Genomic DNA, 21,436 nt, shown 5'->3' with positions numbered 1-21,436 from the left:
TTACTTGGTTTGGCTAGAGTTTGTTTCTAAATGGTTTACCTTTTCTATTTTTGGTTTTTGCTGCTATGTGGTCTAAACATGGTAAGAATTTGGTCGATTACTCTGTCTGTTTGTTGCTTTGGCTGTTTCATGATAAGATTTTCTAGTTGCTACTCTACTTTACTAGTTTCGCTACATTCAGTACCACGCCACTGGTTGGGGTTTTCCTTATGGGACTATTCTCTCAAATGGATTGTTCAACACAGTGTTTGCCCATTCGTTGACTAGTGTCTCGAATGCTAAAAGGTGCAATTCTTCTAGCCCACAGTTAAAGGCTCGCAAACACACACACGCACACACTCATCGTTCGTAAATACACTCACAAACAGACACACATACGGTATAAATATAGAGTTCTTTCGGGTTGATCCGGCGACGTCCTCTCGATCCGGCGACGTCCTTCCATTATCAATGTTCGGTCGGTTGCGGAGTGGTTGTCCCGGTCAACGACGGTTCCGAATGCGTTCCAATGCAGGCTGGAATTTCCTCGAGGGCAGACTGGGGACAATGGATCTGAGCCTCAACGCTGATTTCCTGCGGGCAGGCGCCGGCCTCGTTCAGGTTCGACTTGCTCGAATCCGACTTGATCAGGTTGGAGATGTTGGCCGTAATGGTCTGGAAGTCCTCGGTAATGATGTCGATCGTGCTGTTGAGGTTGTCGTTGAACTTAGAGTTTCGGAACAGCTCCCGGCGGCTGTTGATGGTGGTCTGTTCTTCACGAGACTGGTCCGGGCCGCCGATGGAGGCGGCCGACGTTGCCGCCGACGCTGCCGAAGGTGACGTGTCCGCCGACGAACCCACTATCCGCCGCTGGACGCCCGTGCTCTGTGTTGCGTTGTGCTGGTTCAGGGTACGCACACGATTCTCCGACGCCTCCCGGCTACCGTCCGCCACCGGATCGTCCTCCTCCGGTTCGTCCACGTCGCGCACGCTGAGCTCCTTCGAGAGGGGTGACCGGCAGGGCGTAAAGTCGAGACTGCCGCCCACACCGCCATTGCTGGCAATTGCTGTGGATTTGTGTCGTAGCTCGCGTAACTTTTTCAACCCGCTGAGCGTGTCCGGCGGTTTGTTGGCTCCGGCGCTACTGAGCTCCACGTTGCCCAGGACGAACGGGAGCTTGAGCGAGACCTCACCGCCCATGCTGCTGAGTATTAGCTTCACCTTGACGTAGTACGACACGTAGATGGCGAACACGTTCTTCTCCTCGGTAGATCCGCTCGATGCGGCAGACAGCATGCCCCGGGGGGCGCTGGTAGCCAGCTTAGAGTTGTAGGCGGACGAGCTCGGGTCGGCACTGTTGCTGCTAAATAAGGCACCTTCCACAGCGATCCAGTTTTTCGTGGTGCCTACATGCAATGGAATAAAGAATGTATACAATAGTATGAATAGGTATTTTAAGATGCATTCGTATTTAGCTAAAAAACCTTTTTCTTGGTCTTGTAAAAAGAGATTTCAGTCATTGGATGCTGGTCTAGCAAGAGATTTATTCCCATTAAAAATTTCTTTTTACCATAAACGTGAAAAATTCAAATGTTTGATCTGTTGTCACGGTTGAAATTAAACCATCAATAATCGTTAAACCTTAAACCTCGCAGCATTGGTAAGGAATTGTTTACTGGTATCTTGAACTATTTAGGAACAGGTACATGCACGTACCTTAGAGGTTCCTCGGTAATGATGACTTTGGAATTTATGTGCCGTTAGTTTTGTTAATATGAAGTGAAACATATGTAATGACTCATGTTGCCCCTAATTTGGCAATAAATACACAACACCGCACCCAAGTCAATATAAAGTGGTTTAATAGCGTGCTGGGAATGCAACACGCGCTCTTAAGTTTCAACTTTTGTTGAATTTAGCGTCACCCAGGGACGATCGATGGCCACAATTGATTGACCATCATTTTACCATTTACCCAACCACCACCGAGCAAGCAGTGTCAGGTGATGTGCGTCACGGTCCCTTGTTTTTTTGACGAGCTTCAGTTGGAAGGTGATACACTATACGCCATTTCATGGCCCCAAGGGACCGAAAAATTGGAAACCATTCCGATTATTGTATAGCGCGAATGGAGCTACAGCAGGACATTGTGTGCCTTTTTTTCGAAACACACCTTTACCTTACACTTGGGGAAAGAGGATGTTTCCCAACGATGCGGCCGTCGAAGCCAAAAAGTCACACGGCTGCGGCACTGTGTATACATCACATCCGGCTGCGTTTTCGACGGCGTGGACGGGACGGAACCCATAAATATCACTTACCTCGTACCGGGAGCAGCGAGTAGGACGCATGAAGCGTATCGCCCGGGCCGATATGTTTGCTGACGTCCACCTCGGCGACGATGTTTTTGAATTTACCGTTGCTGAACATACAGACGTCGACGTGCTGCACGGCGACCAGCTGAATGTACGGTAGCCCAGAAGGACATCGACGAGCGTGGCACGGGTGTGCAAATGTGAACATAAAACAAGCGGAAGCAAAACAACCAGAGATCAATAAAATGTGACAGGGGGTTTTCTAATGCATACACAGAGCATGGCTAGGTAGTGTTTTCAGATCTTTTCGTTACACTGTAATAGTTTAAAAAAAGATTAAATATTTGTACTGTCATAGTTTGCAAAAAGGTTAAATGTTTTGAGTGTGAAGCTTCCACAAGTGGTTCATGAGTGGAAAGTCTAAAGTCAAAAGTCTAAAGATCTATTCAGTCTAGCTGCAGTGGCCTATTCCATACATTCTAATGCAAATATTTCAACGTTGTTAATTAATTTTTCAAGATTCAGATTTCAAAAGAGTTTTGCATGTGCATTGTGAATTTAATTGAATTGAGTGTTAAATAAACAATTTCATATTTACATTTGGCTTAGTAAATCTATTAAAGTTAAATTAGTAATTGCACCCACTAATGCGTAACGTTACGAATAAATATATTTGATGAACACTCAAAGTATCTAAAATTTTATGGTTCAGAAAATAAGTTTGCTTCTGTGGTCTGCCCAGGTTTGTTATTCAAGTTTAGATTAGCTTTATATTAAGCCACATTTGTTTGTTTTCCTAGTCTTGTTATTTGAGAAGTAGCCTTACGACATGGAATAGCTGTATTGATAAGGATAAGCAGAGTAAAAATTGTAGTATGAGCGTTGCATGTTAAGATGTTGAGGGTCACTCTGGATGTTCGAACAGCTACTTGCCCCCTTTGATGTGGGACTACGTTAACTTTAGGCCTATGGTTTCACCCTGCAATCATGGAACTTTGTGTCCCTTGCCATCAACCAGGCTGGCAGCCTTCGCTCTTTGTATACATATCTATTATCCATTGTCCTGCGTCAACTTAGCCCTCCCGTATATGATACATCATCCGGGGGGGTGGGTCCTTGTTGCCGGGCGTGGGACGATAAACATTCAGATACTAAAACAGATTAACTTCTGCCCAGTTCCACCTTGGCGCGTCGGATGGTTTAAGGAGGGGGCGGAAGTCTGTCGGACGTCATGGAACTTTCAGTTCTTTTTTCCCATTTGCCTTGGTGCTTTTTCGCACGCCGTCCAGCGAGGGGCAAGTGTTACTCCGGCCTTGGTGGAAAGTGGAAATAAATCTTACCACCTTCCCGCGCCATGCCGCTCTGGTTTCGTGTCGACTCCGTTGGAGAACGCTCGGGGACGGTGGCTCGAGACACGTACGAAATCTGATGTTCGTTTTGATGAAGATTCTCATGAATATTCATGGCCAGCTCGAGCCCGACGTGCGTGCGAACGCGAGCGGAGTAAACGATCCGGTGGTAGGTGGAAATCGCACAAACCATTTTCATGCTTCCCGGTACTGTCGGTACTGTTTTCTGGCTTTTTTCCCCTCTTACGGCTCGCTTTTAACGGGGAGTTTGAAACGACGCTAAAAGCTAAAGTTATGACACAAGCGGGACCAGATAGGGTTATCTGTACGATGGAAGCAATCTGGAGCGAACATACATACGGAAAAGCATGAAAGGGTTAGAGGTCTCTGTTTGCCGTAGCGTTAGGGACCCCGGTGCCGTAGGCATGTTCCGTGCACTAATTAAGGACATCAATGGATTAACTTGTGCTGAAAAATTATTTGAGCAAGCATCATTATCAGTATGCAAGGCCATTGACTTGGCTAATTTATTCGTCTTCGGTCGTCGGTCGTCTTACAGTGCTTAGGTTGTTTCCGACTTAATGAGACGGTTAAAAATTCCTAGGAATCAAGATGGCTTGCCAACAAAATATGGTCCATTTTTCCACATGAAGTAAAAATTATAACAACAACTTAAAGCTACTAGTTTAATCCTTTAAAGTCGTATCCGGTTCGAGGTACGGTATCCGATAACATTTTTTTTTCATTTTACTAACATTAAATGATTCAATTTGTTGTGTTATGCCACCCGTCAGTCATTGTTGAATGGAAACTGAATTATCGGAAACATCTTACCCAAATCGATTTGAATAGGAAAAATCTCCTTTAATGAAGGAAACGTTTCCTAATTGGAAAAGGACCAATGAATGTCAAACCGTCTTGCCGGTTTTGTTCGCATCGAAATTCGCAGTGGTTATTACATTCAATAACATAATTTAACTGTACCACGATTGAGGTACTGGTATAAATGTACCGTGAAGCGCCTGCAAATTTAATAAACCAACGAAAACATCGCTCGGTCGCGGGGGGGTGGATGATTTTCTGCCGCGAGTGAACAATACAGATGCACTGCACCGTGGGTTGTGCAGCAACAAATCCGGATAAAATACTTGCATTGTGCTCGGTAATTTGTACAACGCAATTACGCGCTCACATGCAGCGCTGACAACAGCGAAAAGTATGTAAACCCTTAAAGGTTTAATGTTCTTTAAAGCCAACATTTTTGTTAGATGTTTCCATTTAACCGTATTTGGAAACAATGTAAAAAATTATTCGTTTTGGATTGCATCGGTACTTTGTCGCTGAAAGGCGTTTGCAAGAATGGAAGGCAGAAAGGAAGTTATAGATTTTAGCAATATAAAAAAGTTACGGCCATTGTCATTTGTTCAATCAATTACAACACTAGACAAGCAACAAAAAACCTTGTCAATGGGTCAAGCAGAAGCTGTTAATTTTTAGGTAATTTTTAATTTTTTAATGAAACACTGTGAAAGTTTTAGTAAAACGTTTTGTTCCAAAACAGGAAAGTTTAAAAACAGAGGGTATCAACATTATTTTGGTTTAATGTTTGATTTCACTGCGTCATACCCGTTAAGGGTTCACATTAAAAACCGAGCCGTAATCACTTTCATGCTTTAACATTCCCGGAATTCCACAATATTACCGTCCTGTGATTATTTCGGCTGCAACTTTTATGTAAATCACACTTGACGGCCTCCACCGAAAGGGAAATCCTATGAAATGCAAACGTTTTACGACAGCACGTATGATTTATTCAGCTTTCAACAGGTCCCCCCCCTCGTATAGATGACAGCTTTTTCGAGAAGAAGGTCCCAATGGTGCCAAAAGTCGAAAAATAGATTTGGCACATCTTCGGCGTAGATTTGGATCGGGTTTCTGCCCAAGCGAGTCCCACTAGCAGTCAAAACGATCGCTAGGGAAAAGGGACGAGAATATGCTGTCCCGAGGGTTATTCGAGGGATCAGAACAATGGTGCTGAGATTTTCCTCAAAAAAAATAACCGCACCTGACCAATTGTTTGGCATGGTAAAAAGGTTTACCGCTGGTCGGACGGTGGTCGGATTCCACGGTTTGATGGTTGGCACAACATTCCACAGTACAAAAAATGGATGAATAAAGGTTAGCATCGCGTATGTATGATTGCGGGCTGGTCAACCGAGCTATTCGCGCTTTTCCCCGAAACATAGCGGGCCGTGCAACAATGTGCATGTAGCCGTAACGAGAGTCCCTTTTTTCCCTTTACCCGTTCCGAAAAGGACCGCGCGACGGAGCACAGCTTACCCGAATTTTCCGCACAATTTTTCGGCTGTCATTCTTGATGTCGAGCGTAACGGTAACGTTTTCGCCGTGCACGTAGGCCGCCTTGTTGAGCGATGCTTTCAGATTGACACGACCGTCCGCCCACAGGAATGGCTTGTCGACGGATACCTGCGGTCCCTGTGGAAGAAAAGAAAAACGAAACGAATAAATGGTTTGAAATAAATGGTTTAAGGGATAATCGTTCTGACGCGTTGATCTGCGCGTCACCTGGGACCTGATAGCTGCTGCAAAAACCACAAATGCTTTAAAAGATACACATCGCACCGATTTCAGCCAATTAAAAAATTAGCTAATCATCATTCGAACTTTATTTAAATATGGAATGGTTTATATTCAAACGCTTGATATGAAAAAGTACATGTGTGAAACTAAATATTTTAACTTGCATCTACTTTTTCTTCTCTTTTTATCTTTCCCAAAAACTGGAATATTCTTAAATTACAGTCGATTAATGCATTATTTGTTCATCTCAAAAAGACAAGACCAAATCTCGAAGCTCTATTTTTCTGTAGAGACCAATCGTTCAAACTGCTCCACTAATCAAACCGAGTACTGATCCTCGTCCATGCTTCGTTGGGACTAATGGAGCTCGTTTCCCGCAATTTCCTGCGGCAAAACGTGCTGCCATGTCAATTTTGGCGCTGCTTCCTCGTGCCTTCAAATCGTACCGCATTCTGGCCGCATTTCGCCCCTGCACGGTCGCGCCACAAATCCCCGGTGATGATTCGCCGGAGCTCTGCCGGAGTTTCCGTGCCGTGTTAAGCATCCGTTGGTAAGAAGCTTGTCCAAACCAACGCGTCACGTCCGTTGGCAGCTTCGCAAATGCAGATCAGAACGTCAATCTAGTGCAAGTACCGATGGGCGGCCGTAAACAGCGCTGCAGCTGATTTGCGTTCATCCAATCGTGGTAAGGTTTTGAATTTCCCTGGTATTACATATTGTGCATGCAATGATTGGAAAAGCCTTTCGTTAAAATTGGAATATTTCGAACTAGACCCGATTATTCCCATAAGCGCCTGATGCTGATATTTAAGAGCGTTTTGGACACGTCCGAACGAGCCGGCTCAAATAGATGCACAAATATATCTTTGATTCTAATAGGAAACAGAATTATTTATTTTAAAAATGTAGTGTAATTCATGAAAAACAATAAAACAGCACAGTGCAAGTCGAGGTAGAAGATACGAAAGTCAAATTGAATTCTCTCTTTGATTAGCTAGCAGGATTATGCCCCGTTCAGTTTTCAAGTACCCCGAGAGGGACCGCAATTTATAAAGCACATTGTCCAGCTCGGAAAGGAAAAGTCAAGTAAGCATATTCTGGTTTCTCAACGCTACGCAACATTCCCGAACCGCTCGTTGGCGAAACAGGCAGGCTAGGGAATCAATTATTCACGGTTCGTTGTACAGCTCGCTCCTCATGGTCCTCAAGGGTCCGAACGAGCCCATGACGTACGGTGGCGCTCTATCTGGGTAGGAAAATTATGGGACTGCCTTATGCGCGTTCCCGTGGTCGAGTGGATGGTGGAGATGGAAAAGCCCAGCACTTGGGTTACTCGATCCGAAAGGTTCCAGCCCATTGCGACACGGGCCAAGGGGAGGCGTTGTTTGGCTCTTCCGCACGAGATACCCCTCGGGAGGGGGGTGAACGCTAGTGCGACGAAATGAATCCCTCATCATCAACGCAAATAATGACCTTCATAATTGGATAGCCGGCAAGAATGTGGAGGGTGGCCGTAAAAAAGTAGAATAACATAAAACCAAACACAAAACGCAGCAGCCGGAGTCTCCGGATGATCTTATCGTTGGAGTGGAAATGGGGTCCCAAAATTTTGGTTGTTTTCCTTCCGGGGAATCCGTTGCCTGTCTGCTTATTCTCCTGTGCCCAGCAGAATGGTCTGCGCATTGCTGGAATCCCGCCACGGAGCAGGCCCACTTATGCCGACGGGTAAAAATAGCTTCAAAAACAACTACCGGGTCGTTATCGTGTCGTCAGGTTGATGCGTACTAGAATGTCGTTTGCACCCATCGAAACCCGCTACCAGCAGGGCCCATTGGTGCGGCCCCATGCCCCAAGGACTTGTTTGTGTGTGTAATTCGGTCTACTAACATGAATAAATGATACACAAAATAGTTACCGCCTATCCAATGCATACATTGCCTGTAATGTTTCCAGGAATCCTGGTTGGTGATCCCCCAGTCCATACGCCAGACGGGGCGACCACTCGCACGGATCTTGACTGTGTCAACAACATTTCCCTCCTGGCAATACAAAGAAACCGTGCGGCCGTGGGTGGCGAAAAATCTTTTTTGACCCCAAAACACAGCCAACGTCGCTGTCACATCTCGTTAGGGCTTCGGCAATAATGCGATATTCCTCGGCTCCACTCATTTGGGTGCCAAACCACCCCCAGCCCTGGGGGAATGGTTGCCGGGATGCTGCACTGCTGTGCCGGCACATGGCACATCGCCCGTTGGCGCTGGCAAAAGTCCACGGCGAGCGACCAGCTGGCAGACGGCGTACGATGGAGGCGCCTGGTGTTTAACAAGCGTTGCATTAATTTCAACCGTTACAGCATGCGTCAGCGTGTCGAACGTCGGGCGAAATCGACGTTTTGTGCACGGCAGGCACGCTGGCCTTGGCAAAGGTCGACGTATTCCGATTCGTATGGGTTCGGGGAACGACATTTCCCCTCGGATCGCGATGGATTCGCGTCGAGGTACGCACTGAGCGAAGATCATTAATGAAGCTGTGTTTTTGCATGTTGTCTTGTTTACCGTCAGCACAACCGTTAATGTTCGAAAAACGTTTCGAGCGCGGGAGTGTTATTTTTAAATTACAGTGTTGCTGGCAAAAACACACACAATCAGTAGCCGTGTATGTTTTTCATCATAAGCATGGAAATATTAAAGCACATAATGTTAATAATTACTTGTATGACGCAAGTATTTGAGCTTGTACTTCGATTAAGTTTTTAGCTGACTCATTTCAATGTAATATACGAGGTTGCAAAACGAAATCTCGAGTAACAGCAACGTGCTAGATTCAAATAAAAAACCCCTAAAAGTTATAACTTGTTCGTAATTCATTAGGAAATCGAGTGGTTTTTTTGTATGTTATAAAAATAGTTTTTTTTTTAAGTTTTTAGTTTGAGATATTTTCAAACAAACAACAAAACAGCTCACTTTTTAACCATTTTGAAACAAAGCTTAAAATAAGGTTAACATGTTTTTCCTTATTTAAAAAACATTAAATTCATTCCCACATTTAAGAAGCACAAAATGTTGTTAATATACGATATGAAACTATTACAAAGGTACATAACAATTCAAAAACGCTAAAAGATAATCAACTAATGTACTAAATGGAAGCCGTTTATAGATTAGAAAAATCTTTAACAATGACGAAGTTGCAGCGTTTCGAAAAATAGCGATCAAACTTATAAAATTTACTTTGAAAATAATGTCCTTTAGTAAAAATTTGGTTAAAAAAGATCTGTATGTGTTCCATCAGAATGAAAAGGATAATAGGGTCTTAATTTAATTGCAATGTAAAACGCGAACATGCCAACTGCTTGGCTGATGTGAGTGAAAAGAATGTAAAATATCGTTTTTCTGCAAGAATATAACAATAGCTACAGCTGGTACGAATAGTGATGCTTCGCACGATAAGGTCGCTGGACAAAGGCAAGAATGTTTTTTTATACCGACACCAGGACGGTTCAGCGCCAGATGGAGCAGTGAAGTGATGAATTGAATTCAATTTTCTTTTGCTCACCCCGCAAACAATCGAACACATCCTGCGGCCTGGTCTTCGAATTCACGTAAGCTGACGCGTATTCATTCTGCCGGCGTAGGCTTCCGCCATAAATTACACACCCAAACTCCCGACCCGGGACATACCTTGTTCGTTTCCGTCAGCTCGATGATGGCATGATCTCCGTACGACTTGATGCCCCCGTTCGTGCTGTCCACGCTGCTGCTGTGCCGATGGAGTGAGGACAGCTTGAGCGACTTCGGCGACAGACGCAACCGGAGCGCCCGAGGAATGGTGGTCGTGGTGGTGGTGGTACTGTTGGCATTGCTGTCCGTGCCCTGGATGGAGCTTTGGGGCGCAAGAGCCGGTGGGCTTTTGGGGCTCGGACCGGAGCCGCCATCGCCGAACGAGTTGTTGACGGTGGCCGTCTCGAGGGCGGCCGGGGCTTTGGTGCTATCAAGGCAGATCTTATGGATTAATCTTATACCTAATCTCACAGTTGATCTACGCTGGACACGTTCGTCGCCGGCTGCTTCGGCTGTAGGGTGCGAGTGTTTCGTTGTTGTTGTTGTTGTTGTGCCGGACATTTGATAAAGCAGGGTCCATCATTGCCGTACACCGCGCATATTACACGAGAGAGAGAGAAAGAGAGAAAAAAAAATCAACGTCGAATGAAACGAAGAGAAAGGGAAACCAAAACAGATGCAATCAACGACGTCGGAAGGGACATCGTAAATCAATTAGCCACCGGCAGAGGGCAGTCCGGTTTGGACGACCGTATAGGCTGGCTTCTGCAGACCGGAAGTCACTCACGCTTGGTAGCAGAACGCACGGCCCTTCGGCGTGGAGAGCGCTCATCTCAGCCGGATGTCGGTGCACTTACCCGTGTAAACGCGAACGTCGTAGCTCGTACCGATGGGTGCCCCGGTGTAGCGTTTGGCCGGCAGCAGCTGCACGCTCGGCGGTGCCAGCGTGCCAATTTCCAGCGCAAAGGGGATCGCATTTTTTCCGAGCCGCTCCAGGAGTGCTTCCTGTCGTTTCGTGGATCGTTTCGTTTGAAGTTCGAGCCGCCGTTCGAGTGCGTTGGCGGGTCGGGTTCCGGTGTCAGGTGCGATGCGTAGGTTACGATGCAAACAAGAGGAAGAGCGAACATCAATTAAGGTGAAGGCTAGCAACTTTCTATATTTTTAATAACTTTTAATGCAACTTGCGTAACTGTTTGTTTGATACTGGTGTTTTTTTTCATCAGCCACCAGGTAATTTAATAAGCAAAACCACGTAAAAGCAGATTCAATGTGAAACGTTGCATCGTTTCTACAAGAAATTGCGAAAAAAATCTTGAAAACCATCATGTGAAATTTCTCTAAAAAATAGAAGGAGTACGGTTTACCACAAAACAACGCTACCATCAAATCATCTTGCTGGCGTTTATTATGAATTATTGCCCCATTTCTATTTAACGCATTTCTACCAGTTAGAAAGTTTTGCAAAATGCTGTTCTGTTAACTTCCCTCCTTCGACCTTTTGATAAAAATAAAATCATACATGCATTTTATTTTGTCCTCTATTCCTTATTGGAAGAAAATTGCTAAAAAATATCATTTTCAAACTACTAACAAATTCTTGAAACGAATTTATCTTTATCCATTTATTTGTGTACTCTTGCCAGCATAAGAGAAAAACAAAAACAGGAAATGTAGCTTGTTTTACGTATGAATTCGGAATCTATATTGGTATAGCATTTATGTATTTTTCCCTCGTTTGTCATATGGTACTGTCGTTTGTATTTTGACTTAAATATTATTTTAGACAACAGTTTGCTACGAGCAAAATTGTGTAATAATTATTTGTTGCCCTGGTTAACAATTTCGTAACGAGTTTGTAAGTTTTCTTCCATTATGTTGCGTGCTTTCGGAAGGACATTGGGTGGAACGGTAATCCATCACAAAGAAGTTTGTAGTTTTCTTTTTGTGCGTCTGCCTAACATTACTTTTTGCTGTGCCTTACACCATCACCCGACATACCTGCAGCGGGGTCAACGTTTCCGCCTCGGAGCTCGCCGGTCTCGGCCAAAATTGCTGTAAGGCAATAACGGCTTCATTGCAGAACTTCAGGCCCATCACCTCCTCGTCCTCGCGGCCATACCTGTTGTTGTGTTGTGCGTAATTTCGAGGGGGCGATCATAATTGCAGGATCCGGCGCCGGTTCCGTCGTAGGATGAGGGAAATGGGAGGAAGAGAAGCAGAGAAATAAACTCAATAAGGTACGATCGGAAAGAAAATTAATTACTGAGCTTTTTTTGATGTCTTTTTTCTTTCAGGCTCTTCGGCCACATCCTTCCCTTTCATTAACGAGCCGGAGAGGATTCGCAGAGCACTAATGAAGAGGGCAGTTCGTTGGTCAAATTACGGACTCGTGAACCGGATACGTCAAGTGGCCGTTAACGTAACCGGTTGGATGCGAAAAAAATGTTATCCTCCCGTGAGTAAACTCGGGGGCACAATTTGTTTGGCCCATTTTGGGCCCGCAGGGGATACGAGTTTGGTGGAAAACCGTCCAGATTGTGGCACATCCGCTCACTAACACGGCACGGAGGTGTCGGTGACACCAGTTGTGATTATAAAAAGTTCAAGAGGTCCTTCGATCTGAGCGATGATGATGATGATGGAAAGGAGAAATTGTCCAGGATGAAGCGTTTCTACTTACCGGAAGGTGAGTGTGAGCTGGCCGTAAATTTTAGCCTCGCCGATGACTTTTGGATCGATGTACAGTACGCCTTTGAGCGGCTCAATTACTCCCTTTCGGGCAACAAGCTCCCGGCTGCCGAGGTACAGCGTCAGCAACTGATTGGAGGATGTTTTCTTGTAAACTCTGTATTGGAAGAGAAAAGATGAAATGTTTCGGTGAGTAAGATGAGGTGCCCATCGTTGGGAGCGGTTTTCGTTCGATAATTTCAAACAATTGTTGAAATGAATAGCACGCAATGCGTAGCTAAGATTCAGCACCGAGCTTCGCCACCTAATTTGTGCCACCGTTTGGTTTAAAGATATCATGTTTTCATGCCAAACCTCCCGACTCAATGCGTGAACCCTTTGGGGACGGGAAAAATAAAATCATTCAGATTATCTTAAACGGCTCCACGTGCCAGCTGAAACATTGCCGCCGTCCTAAACGCTCCACATCTTTTGCGTGCGCGCTGGCAATAAGATGTTTCCCATGATGAAACGACACCGGTCCGGGACTGCCGCCCGAGAAGAATATTCCTCTCACCAAGCCTCTTGGGGTGTGCTAATTTGGCATTAGGGCGGTCTACCATGCTTTGGCAGGGGGGCCTTTTGTAAATCAGTCCGAGACTTACTTTTTCAATTGAATTTAATGAAAAGGATCACCTTTAAGTAATGAAAGATGATTAAACAATCATTGTGTACGACGAGCAATTTGATAAAATAAGTTTACCAGGGAAGATACTGGTTATGGTTTTCAATAAGAAGTTAATTGTTTGAGTTATAAAAAAAGTTCCACTGTACAAGATAAATAAAATATGTGTGTCTTGCTTTATGCCTTGTATTATGCGTCATCGGCAAAGTTGTCCTAACAACTTTAACAAAGTATATTTTTGTTGATGATAGATTTTTCAACACTTATTGAGGCTATGTCTAGTAATTAAAATGGTTGATTGTTTTTAACAATAATTGAGTCTATGGAACTATTTTTGTTGAAATTATCAAACTTTTTCTTTGAAATAAAAAATCTGGATTTGTTGTCGTTATTATGAAATTACACAATAAAAATAGAGTTTAGTAACGATTCAAATTCAAATTGTTTTTTTTTTGGCTAATTTTTGAAACATGTAGGAGTATACATAATCACGTTGAATATTTTTGTCCGATTCGTACACTGTACAAGTGTGTTGATTTTTTAATCAAAATTGTTATGTTATATGAAACAGTAGTATAAACAAAATGTTTATAAAATGTAAATTGTTAATTTTTAATCTCTCTGAAGAAGATTTGGCCAAACTATGGATACACAAAAAAAGGTTTACAAACGACGGATAATAACATATTTATTATCTACTTCATGCTCGGTCGGCTGGAAAAGGATATTGTATTGCGCGTTAAACCACCGGAATAATATTTTGTTCATAAAACCTTTTATATTGGCACCGAGGCATGCTCCGTATTCGTAATCCACTTTGGCATCCAAACAAGTGGTACTGTGAACAGCAGCAGTATTATGCTTGGTGTAGTGGCTCTGGACAAGAAATGGGTTTACTTTTTACGTGCCCATCCGTTTGAGCATGTTTGAACAAAAAAATAAACTAACTACCATCAACAGCCTTGGAGGGTGTTCACTTACGGTGGTCGCTTTCAGCATGAAACCGAGGCCCTGGGATAGGGTTTATGTGGCTTTACATTGAGGGCATGCGGAGAGCGCTGCTTCGGAAGGTCTTGTGATTTGGATAGAATAAAATATAATCACAAATTGTGAACGCAGAGATGCGGGGCAGTTGAGGACATATTTTCTTTGGTGGAAGGAAAAGAAGTGCAACACATAAACACACAATACAGCAAATAACGCTGTATATGCAAGGTTTCAAAAAGTCAAGTCAACCCACGAGCGTGTTGCTGCATTCGACCATCGTGTGGTTCCTAGGTTGAACGCTATTGCACTTATCCTTGGACTTGTTCGTATCACGACACGGAATCTGTACACCGTGGGACAACGATGGAAGGGCAAAAAACAGGAAGGCAGTAAAATGATTCCTACATCCTGACCCACGCCATTCTTCAGCGTGAACTTTCTCGTGAATGTGTGCGCTTGGTGCGGTTTTCACTTCATTTAGCAAGCATGCTTCAACATACATATCCAACACTTTCCCAACTGCATGGAGACCATGGGCCAGTCGGTATCGGTTGGCGATGGAGGGGCAGGCTTGGTTCCGGTGGGAATTTTGAAGCAAGAGACGTGTTGTTGTTCCTTTCGGTGGTTGCCCCGGGGATGGATTCGATTAGTTCGCAAGTGTGCGATGGTGTATGTGTATGTGTGTGTGTGTGTGTGTGCTGGCGTGTCCTTTTATGAGCGTCGCACTGGACGGGGTGGTGCACTTGGGCGTGTGTTTTAGCACCATATCGTGCGACTGCATTTAGAGCGGGGTAATTCAATCGGCCCGAAGGCTACAACGTAACCGCAGCCGTTCGGTTTACGGTCGCCCGCTGTGACGTGGCTGCAGAACCAGTTATTTATCGCCCCAGGGGCGTAACGTTGCTGCGGAATGATTCTTTTACACATGTTTATTTGTTTGAGTTTAAACCAAATTGAAATCAAATCTTTGGGGACAGGTTTTTCGACCGTTGTGGTGTCCGATTGGACAGAGAAGCGGGGCTTTACTTACCGTTGGGATCCGACGGGGTCCGCGTCCGAGTCGTGCAGCTTCCTGCGTGGAAAAGGGCACATAAGCAGTGTTACTAAAAATGTTTTTGTGTGTCTCACATGGTAGAAATCATTTCATGGAGGGTTAAAATAACAAAGAAGTTGAAACAAATAAATGTGGTAGAAAACACTTTTAGCTGAGTTATCGAAATTGTACATCATTATTCAATGTGAAGAGTGTAGTAGGTTATTTTGTTTCTCTTTTGATTTATTAGTAATAACGATAGAGAAATAATTCTTAACACTAAAACCATGCGTATCGCAGGTATGAAAAATAAAAGAAAGAAAATTGGTTGGTAACTGAGTTTAGTTTGGTAACGAAATTTTTCCAGAGAGCTTTTTACTTTGTCTTTTAAATTCTTTGAAATAATGATGAGTAATGCATTTTTTAAATAATCTTTAAGTAGGTTTGATCAACAGTTATTTGTTCTCATGTTCGGTTTTCAAATTTCTGTGAAAAATTAACACTTCTAAAACACTATTTCATGTCCATGTATCCTTGTTCAACCTCAGTACTTTGCAGAATTGTTTCACAAGTTTTGTCATATAAGAGAACTATAAAGCTATTGAGCTATTAAAAATAGAGTGGCAATGCGATGTCACATGGTAGTTCAATCAAAGGAGATTTAATTGATTGTACTTTTTGATCTTCTATGTTTTGATATCACTTCAATTATACCAGGCATAGGCTGCTCGCAACAAAACTCTCAAAACGCCATAGAAACAACAAGGCTTTCAACCGACCTGCTAGTTGCTTCATTCATCAAAAGGAAACTGTTAAGCGCTCATCCTACACACAGATCGATGAAAAGATGCCAGGAATTGATGCGCCTCCGGTCTTCTGCTGAAACGACTAGCGAACCGAGTTTTGGGACAACACCGGAGGCCAAAGGTAACGTTTGTCGGTGCTTGAAATTTCATACCAACCTTTCTCGAATATTTGGCTGTTCGTGGCCTATTGTCCCGTTCCAAGTACCTCTCGGAACCACCCGGATCCATCGGCCGTCGAGGCGTCGATGGCAAAGGTTCTCACCAACACCATATGTTGAGATGTAAAAACGGACGCCTACGAGCCCGACCCAAAGCGGACACATTAAGAGGATTTCCTAGCTCGATGCGGATACAAAACTCGGTCCAGCGCTCCGGAAGGCAACAAACAGCAACGGTTGCTAACGATACCGGATGCTCGCAAAGGCAAACACAACTAGACTAGTCAAACGCCAACGCGGAAGGAAGGTAGCAAATTGAAAGACAAACCAACATTGGGGTTCTGTTGGGCTACACTCGTGGGAACGATACGTATATCTTTTTGGACTACCTTTTTTGGGACGGGTCATCCCAAGCCCAAGCATCTCAAAATTGGAGGCTTCGTAGCTTGGGTTCAAAATTTACATGCAACACTAGTCCCACGCCCTTAGTGCAAGCTGTTCATGCTTCGTTTGTATATGGACGAATCTGGACGGCTTCGTTTTCCACCAGAAGAGAACAGACAATTATGTTCCGGTTGATATACTGTAATTTCCCGACTAGATAAATATTAAATTTTCATTTGAAGGATTATTTGTAGTTAACACGATGATTTTGAATCAAATCAACTCAAAGTCCAGTTTACTTTTACTTCGAGCTGTAAGTAGTTTACCATAAAACGGTTTTAGTTAACTTAAAAAAATGACAATATAGCGCACACACCGTGCATAGATTCAAGGATTAATATCAAGTTTAGTATTAAATTAAATTTAACACTACATAAATCTGGTGTTTCTTTATCTACTGGTTTTCAATCAGTTCACTTAAAAATCCAAAATCTCGAGATTTTCTTTTTACGTTTGTTTCCAAATTTGTTTTGGTTCAAAGTAACTGCTTTTATTATATGTTATGAATCTAATATACTCAAATGAATTAGTATATTAGATTCATAGCACCGGTTGTTTCACTAATCTGAACAATTTACGTCATCGACCAGTAACAGAGAAATGTACTACTTAATGAGCAATTTCTTGTGTCTCTGTAGTTTAGTTACGATTTCGTCTGACGAAGGAGATAAAGTTGTTCGAAACAAATAATTCGTCCGCATTATCTTCTTCCACTTGCGAGCCGAAAGGTTCATTTTCGAATCATTGCAAACTGACCACTTCTTACTTCCCGCTCTGCCCACCAGTAAATAATGGTCCGGCACAGGCATTGGGATGCGCTCGGTGATAGATTTCCTCGTTTTCCATTGCTCGGATCTGAGAATCGAACGCCATTCGTTTCCCTGGCGAATGTTCCCCGGTACGTAAGGTTCCGGTTGGTGTTCGAAGGATGAATTATTGATTGTTTGCCGATAGTTGCAGAGTGCAGACCTGTAGAGCTGCGGGTCGTTTTGGATGGCGTGACGAAAATAGAAAAGAGACGGTCCCCAAACCCAGGTGGAGACTCGAAAAGCAACAAACGAGAGTAGAATCCTAGGACGACAGGATGACCGAACGGTGGTTTTTCCCGGACGGCAATCTATTTGAATTTTGATCCCGAGAGCGCCTTTGGTAATTAATGGCCGTTATCTACCGGGTGCTTGTTCGGTATGCACGTAGCGATTTTCAATGAGTCATTAGTTTGCACTGTGTCTAGTCGGCGTTTGTGCATTATCCATGCATCCTTAGTTGAAGCATGTTATCGCTGTTAATAATGCATGCATGGGAAGTCGAATGTCGGTCTTGCTACGTCAGTTATTCTGCATGCAACATGCAGAGGTATGGAATATAGAAAGCTTAACGTAATTAGAGCAAATTCGTTAAATATCATCATCGTGCAGTTTACTAGCTATCGTCGACTGCACCTTGCTCGGGCAAGCTAAAGCTATGCGCGGATAATGTGGGTCAATTTTTATTCATCATTCTTTGGTTCGAGCTCTTTTATTTTTTTTTCTTCACGATAGCGCCATGTGCAAGGCAAGGCACGCTGATGTTGAAGGCAGCGAAAAAAGTGACGGTTACCTGTCCTCGGACGAGGGCGATGGCGCTTTGCATATCTCCTGGTCCGGATCTTCCCGTTCCTTCAACATCCTTCCCCAGTTGGCGGTGCGAACGATGCAACGCGCGCAAGACAATGACTAAGGCGTTATGATCCTGCTGGATGTGCGTTTCCTCTCCACTCGTCTCTCGATCCGGCGAATCGGAACGCTTCCAGAGGCCGGATAACTATCTGGCCCGGACCGGTACGGTAAAATCCGATCCGTCAAGTCGTTCAGCAGGGAAGGGCGCCTTAGGCGGTGAACACTAACGCCCGGTACGGCTGATGTGGTACGATATTAACTAAGGCTGTTCTGTTGCTGCAGCCTTTTGTATAGCTGCTGCTGCTCCGGCTGCTGCTGATGGTGTTGCTTCCGGCCCTGATTCTGCGGCGATAAAATGCTGACAGACATTGGCGAGCGGCGTCGGTGCAGAGCGTCTGCAGTGAGGACCATTTCGCCGTCCGCTCTATCGGACCGGGAAGCAGCCACGGGGTAGGGATGTCGTGCGGGTGGTTAGCGGCCGGGAATGCTTTTCTTTCGAACCGTCGGACGCCTTTCGTTTGCCTGGGCAATATTAAAACCATCCAGCGTTTGACAGTAACAGGGGGCGAGCCTCGCGGGAAACTTCCTGAGTGGTATCGATTTTTCCACGGCAAATCAATGGCCGACGGATTCTACCGTGGCTGCTGTCCGGAGTTGAGTTGGCCCACACCTTGTCGGCAACTGTGGAAATAGCAGAGAGAGAGAAAAAAAAAGATGTAATATAAGAAAGAGTGAAAATGAGACGGGGAGATGAAAGATGACACTTTGCCACCAATGGTACAATTCTGGAAGAAAGGTTTTGATCGATGCTGCGATAATGCAATTAATGTTATGCTCGTTTCCATTTGTTCAAATTGGTTGTGACGTATGGTGCATCGTCCTAACTGTATTAGCCCGTGGAGATGGAGCGATAATATCGTTCATCGACAACGGCCAATTGCCTTCGGTTCGTGTGCCTTGGGCCATGCTAAGCTCGGCTAGAAGTACAGCCATCGTAGCAGTTTTTATTACTTTGTGAATAACGTGGGATAATTGCATTAGATATTCCTTGTCTCCATTAATTACTTCATTTTACCGTAAAACTAGAAATAGAACGAATGAAAATCCAAAGCGTGAAATAATTAATTTATTTATACGTCTTCTTAGATGACTTTAATATCAGCTTAGACGACTTTAATATAAATATTGTTTACTGATTAATAAAAACTTCTACGGGAAATTACTTAAAAGTTAATATTTGTTACCAACAATATTTTCTGGTGAAGAAATTTGTTAGATTGAATACTTCTATGATTTTGGCAGATATTGTAAATTGTTCCATTTTCCATGATGCTTCTTTTTTATGTCTAGACTTTTGCAATATGGCTTTATATTGGCTTAATTGCACAGTGTTTTAACACTATTTCAGTTTCTTTGGACAAAGCACCTGATAGATTTATCAATTGGAATAAGTTACTGTAAAGATTGATTAGACATGTTGAAACAACTTGGATAGCTTCCGTGTTTGGATTGAAAGCAAATTGGTATAATCGATTGTAAAACGGTCGATCTAAATCTTTATGCTTAGTATACACAGTCAAAGAACTACACTAATCCACTGTGGTTATATAGTAGCGATGTGTTATATACTATTGAGCAAACAGAATCAGAGTGGATGAGCGAGTTGGCTCTTCTTAATGAATGAATTGAATCAATTCACCTGAATGATTTGTGTTGGTTCATTTGTAATCAAACTTGCTCATACATATTTGGCTCCCGAACAATGGCTTGGTATAGTCCTACCCCGTCCCTTCCCGCTTCTCTTCCATCCCTTTATGGTTGTATGATCTACGCACCAGCAGCAAACCCGATGATTAGTTGAGCACAAAAAAGAATTGAATCATCGGAAGAGAGCCAAATCATTCAAGGTGAATTATATGATTAACTCTCCATTCTAACTCACTCACTCTGAATTGTCTGACTTTACTGAATTGTTATTCTCATCACTACTATATATTAGGTATTCCGCCATGGTTTTGATTTCCACATAATTTCGCACACAATTAATATGTTTCAGCACAACGGACAACTTCTCATTCCTACGACTCATCATTCTCCGTCAAAAGCTATGCAACATAAACAAAACATGGGTCTTTTGTGTGATGTGAGTTTCATTCTCCCAATGGAATGTTTATTTTCCCTGGCGCTTCTACGATCAAATGGACTGCCGTCGCTGCTAAGCGTTTCGCTATGGTTCAGTACGTTTGAATTGGGGTACGTAAACCGGTTAGTTTTGGTGTTGTTGGGGGGAATTTTCAGGAAGTCTTTCAAATTAGCAGCTGCTGTTTATTTTGCAGACCAAACCGACATCCCGCAGTGCCACAGAGATGATGGGTCCCGCGGGACCGTGGGTTTGCAAATTATTTAGCACCACATCCAACCACCAAGAGATTTGTTCTGCTAATTCCACGGTACACCCACATTTCGTTCGTGTGGTTTTGCATATTTTGTTTCGCTCTCGATGCGACTACATTCGTTTGCATGCCATCCAAACGCTGGTGGTGCAGAGGATGGCGAAGCTCAGCGTAATGTTGCACGAACTAGATGACACACTTCGTGCTATGAGAAAACTTTTTCCACATCGCTTCGACACGCAGTGCTACGATCCGTTTGAGTATTGTGCTTCCGATCACTCGTTAATCTGCCACCGGGGAACCAACACTAGATGGCACGAAATGGATAAAGTTCGTGTCGAACCGATTGACCCTACCCAGAAACTAGTCTTTCGGGGGAGAGAAAGGTTTCAGCACGTCGATCAACCGATCCGTTAAGGGTCTGTTTTGCAACCGACTCCTGCCATCTTCGTTGGTTTGTCACATACCGTTCAACGTTTGGCTGTTACTACAAATACGCTTGCGAAAATACACCGGATAAAACCTGCATGTTGCGAATGGCAGTACAGGGTAAAGTAGGGCAGACTTATTTTCAATAGATTTCAGGATGAAATTATTAATTTGGATCAAGTTATTATGAAATTGTTGATTTGGATCAAGGTTTGCAACATGTATTCTTCCGATTTTATATTTCATGTTTCAAATTTCATATTTCATATTTCATACTTCATATGTCTTATTTCATATATTATAATACAGATCATATAAATACAGTTTTAGTTGGTATGTGATGTTTATTAAATGTGGTTTTTATGTGGGCTT

General features: G+C 43.6%; 1 protein-coding gene across 1 annotated transcript; it reads right to left on the bottom strand.

Annotated features, from left to right (window-relative positions):
- Positions 1–447: 447 nt before the first annotated feature.
- LOC131284947 (uncharacterized) lies at positions 448–18,251 on the bottom strand. The gene is made up of 9 exons (XM_058313805.1): positions 18,184–18,251; positions 15,174–15,215; positions 12,485–12,649; positions 11,803–11,923; positions 10,662–10,809; positions 9,925–10,316; positions 5,984–6,139; positions 2,301–2,439; positions 448–1,385 (listed from the first exon to the last, which is right to left on the bottom strand). Exons 1-9 carry the CDS (start codon positions 18,249–18,251, stop codon positions 448–450), a joined length of 2,169 nt encoding a protein of 722 aa, XP_058169788.1.
- Positions 18,252–21,436: the final 3,185 nt, after the last annotated feature.

The sequence above is a fragment of the Anopheles ziemanni genome, chromosome 3 (genome assembly GCF_943734765.1).
Source record: "Anopheles ziemanni chromosome 3, idAnoZiCoDA_A2_x.2, whole genome shotgun sequence".
NCBI lineage: Eukaryota > Metazoa > Arthropoda > Insecta > Diptera > Culicidae > Anopheles > Anopheles ziemanni.
The sequence above is the reverse complement of the archived record's forward strand: the minus strand, read 5'-3'. Positions and strand labels throughout refer to the sequence as shown.

Bases quoted from the DNA above. Each gene is read 5' to 3' on its own strand.
- LOC131284947 (XM_058313805.1), bottom strand. From the start codon at position 18,251: ATGTTGAAGGAACGGGAAGATCCGGACCAGGAGATATGCAAAGCGCCA. The intron at 11,924-12,484 runs GTAAGTAGAAAC...ACACAACAACAG, and splicing joins CAGCTCACACTCACCTTCCG to GTATGGCCGCGAGGACGAGG. The intron at 6,140-9,924 runs GTATGTCCCGGG...TTTCTTCCACAG, and splicing joins AGCTGACGGAAACGAACAAG to GGACCGCAGGTATCCGTCGA.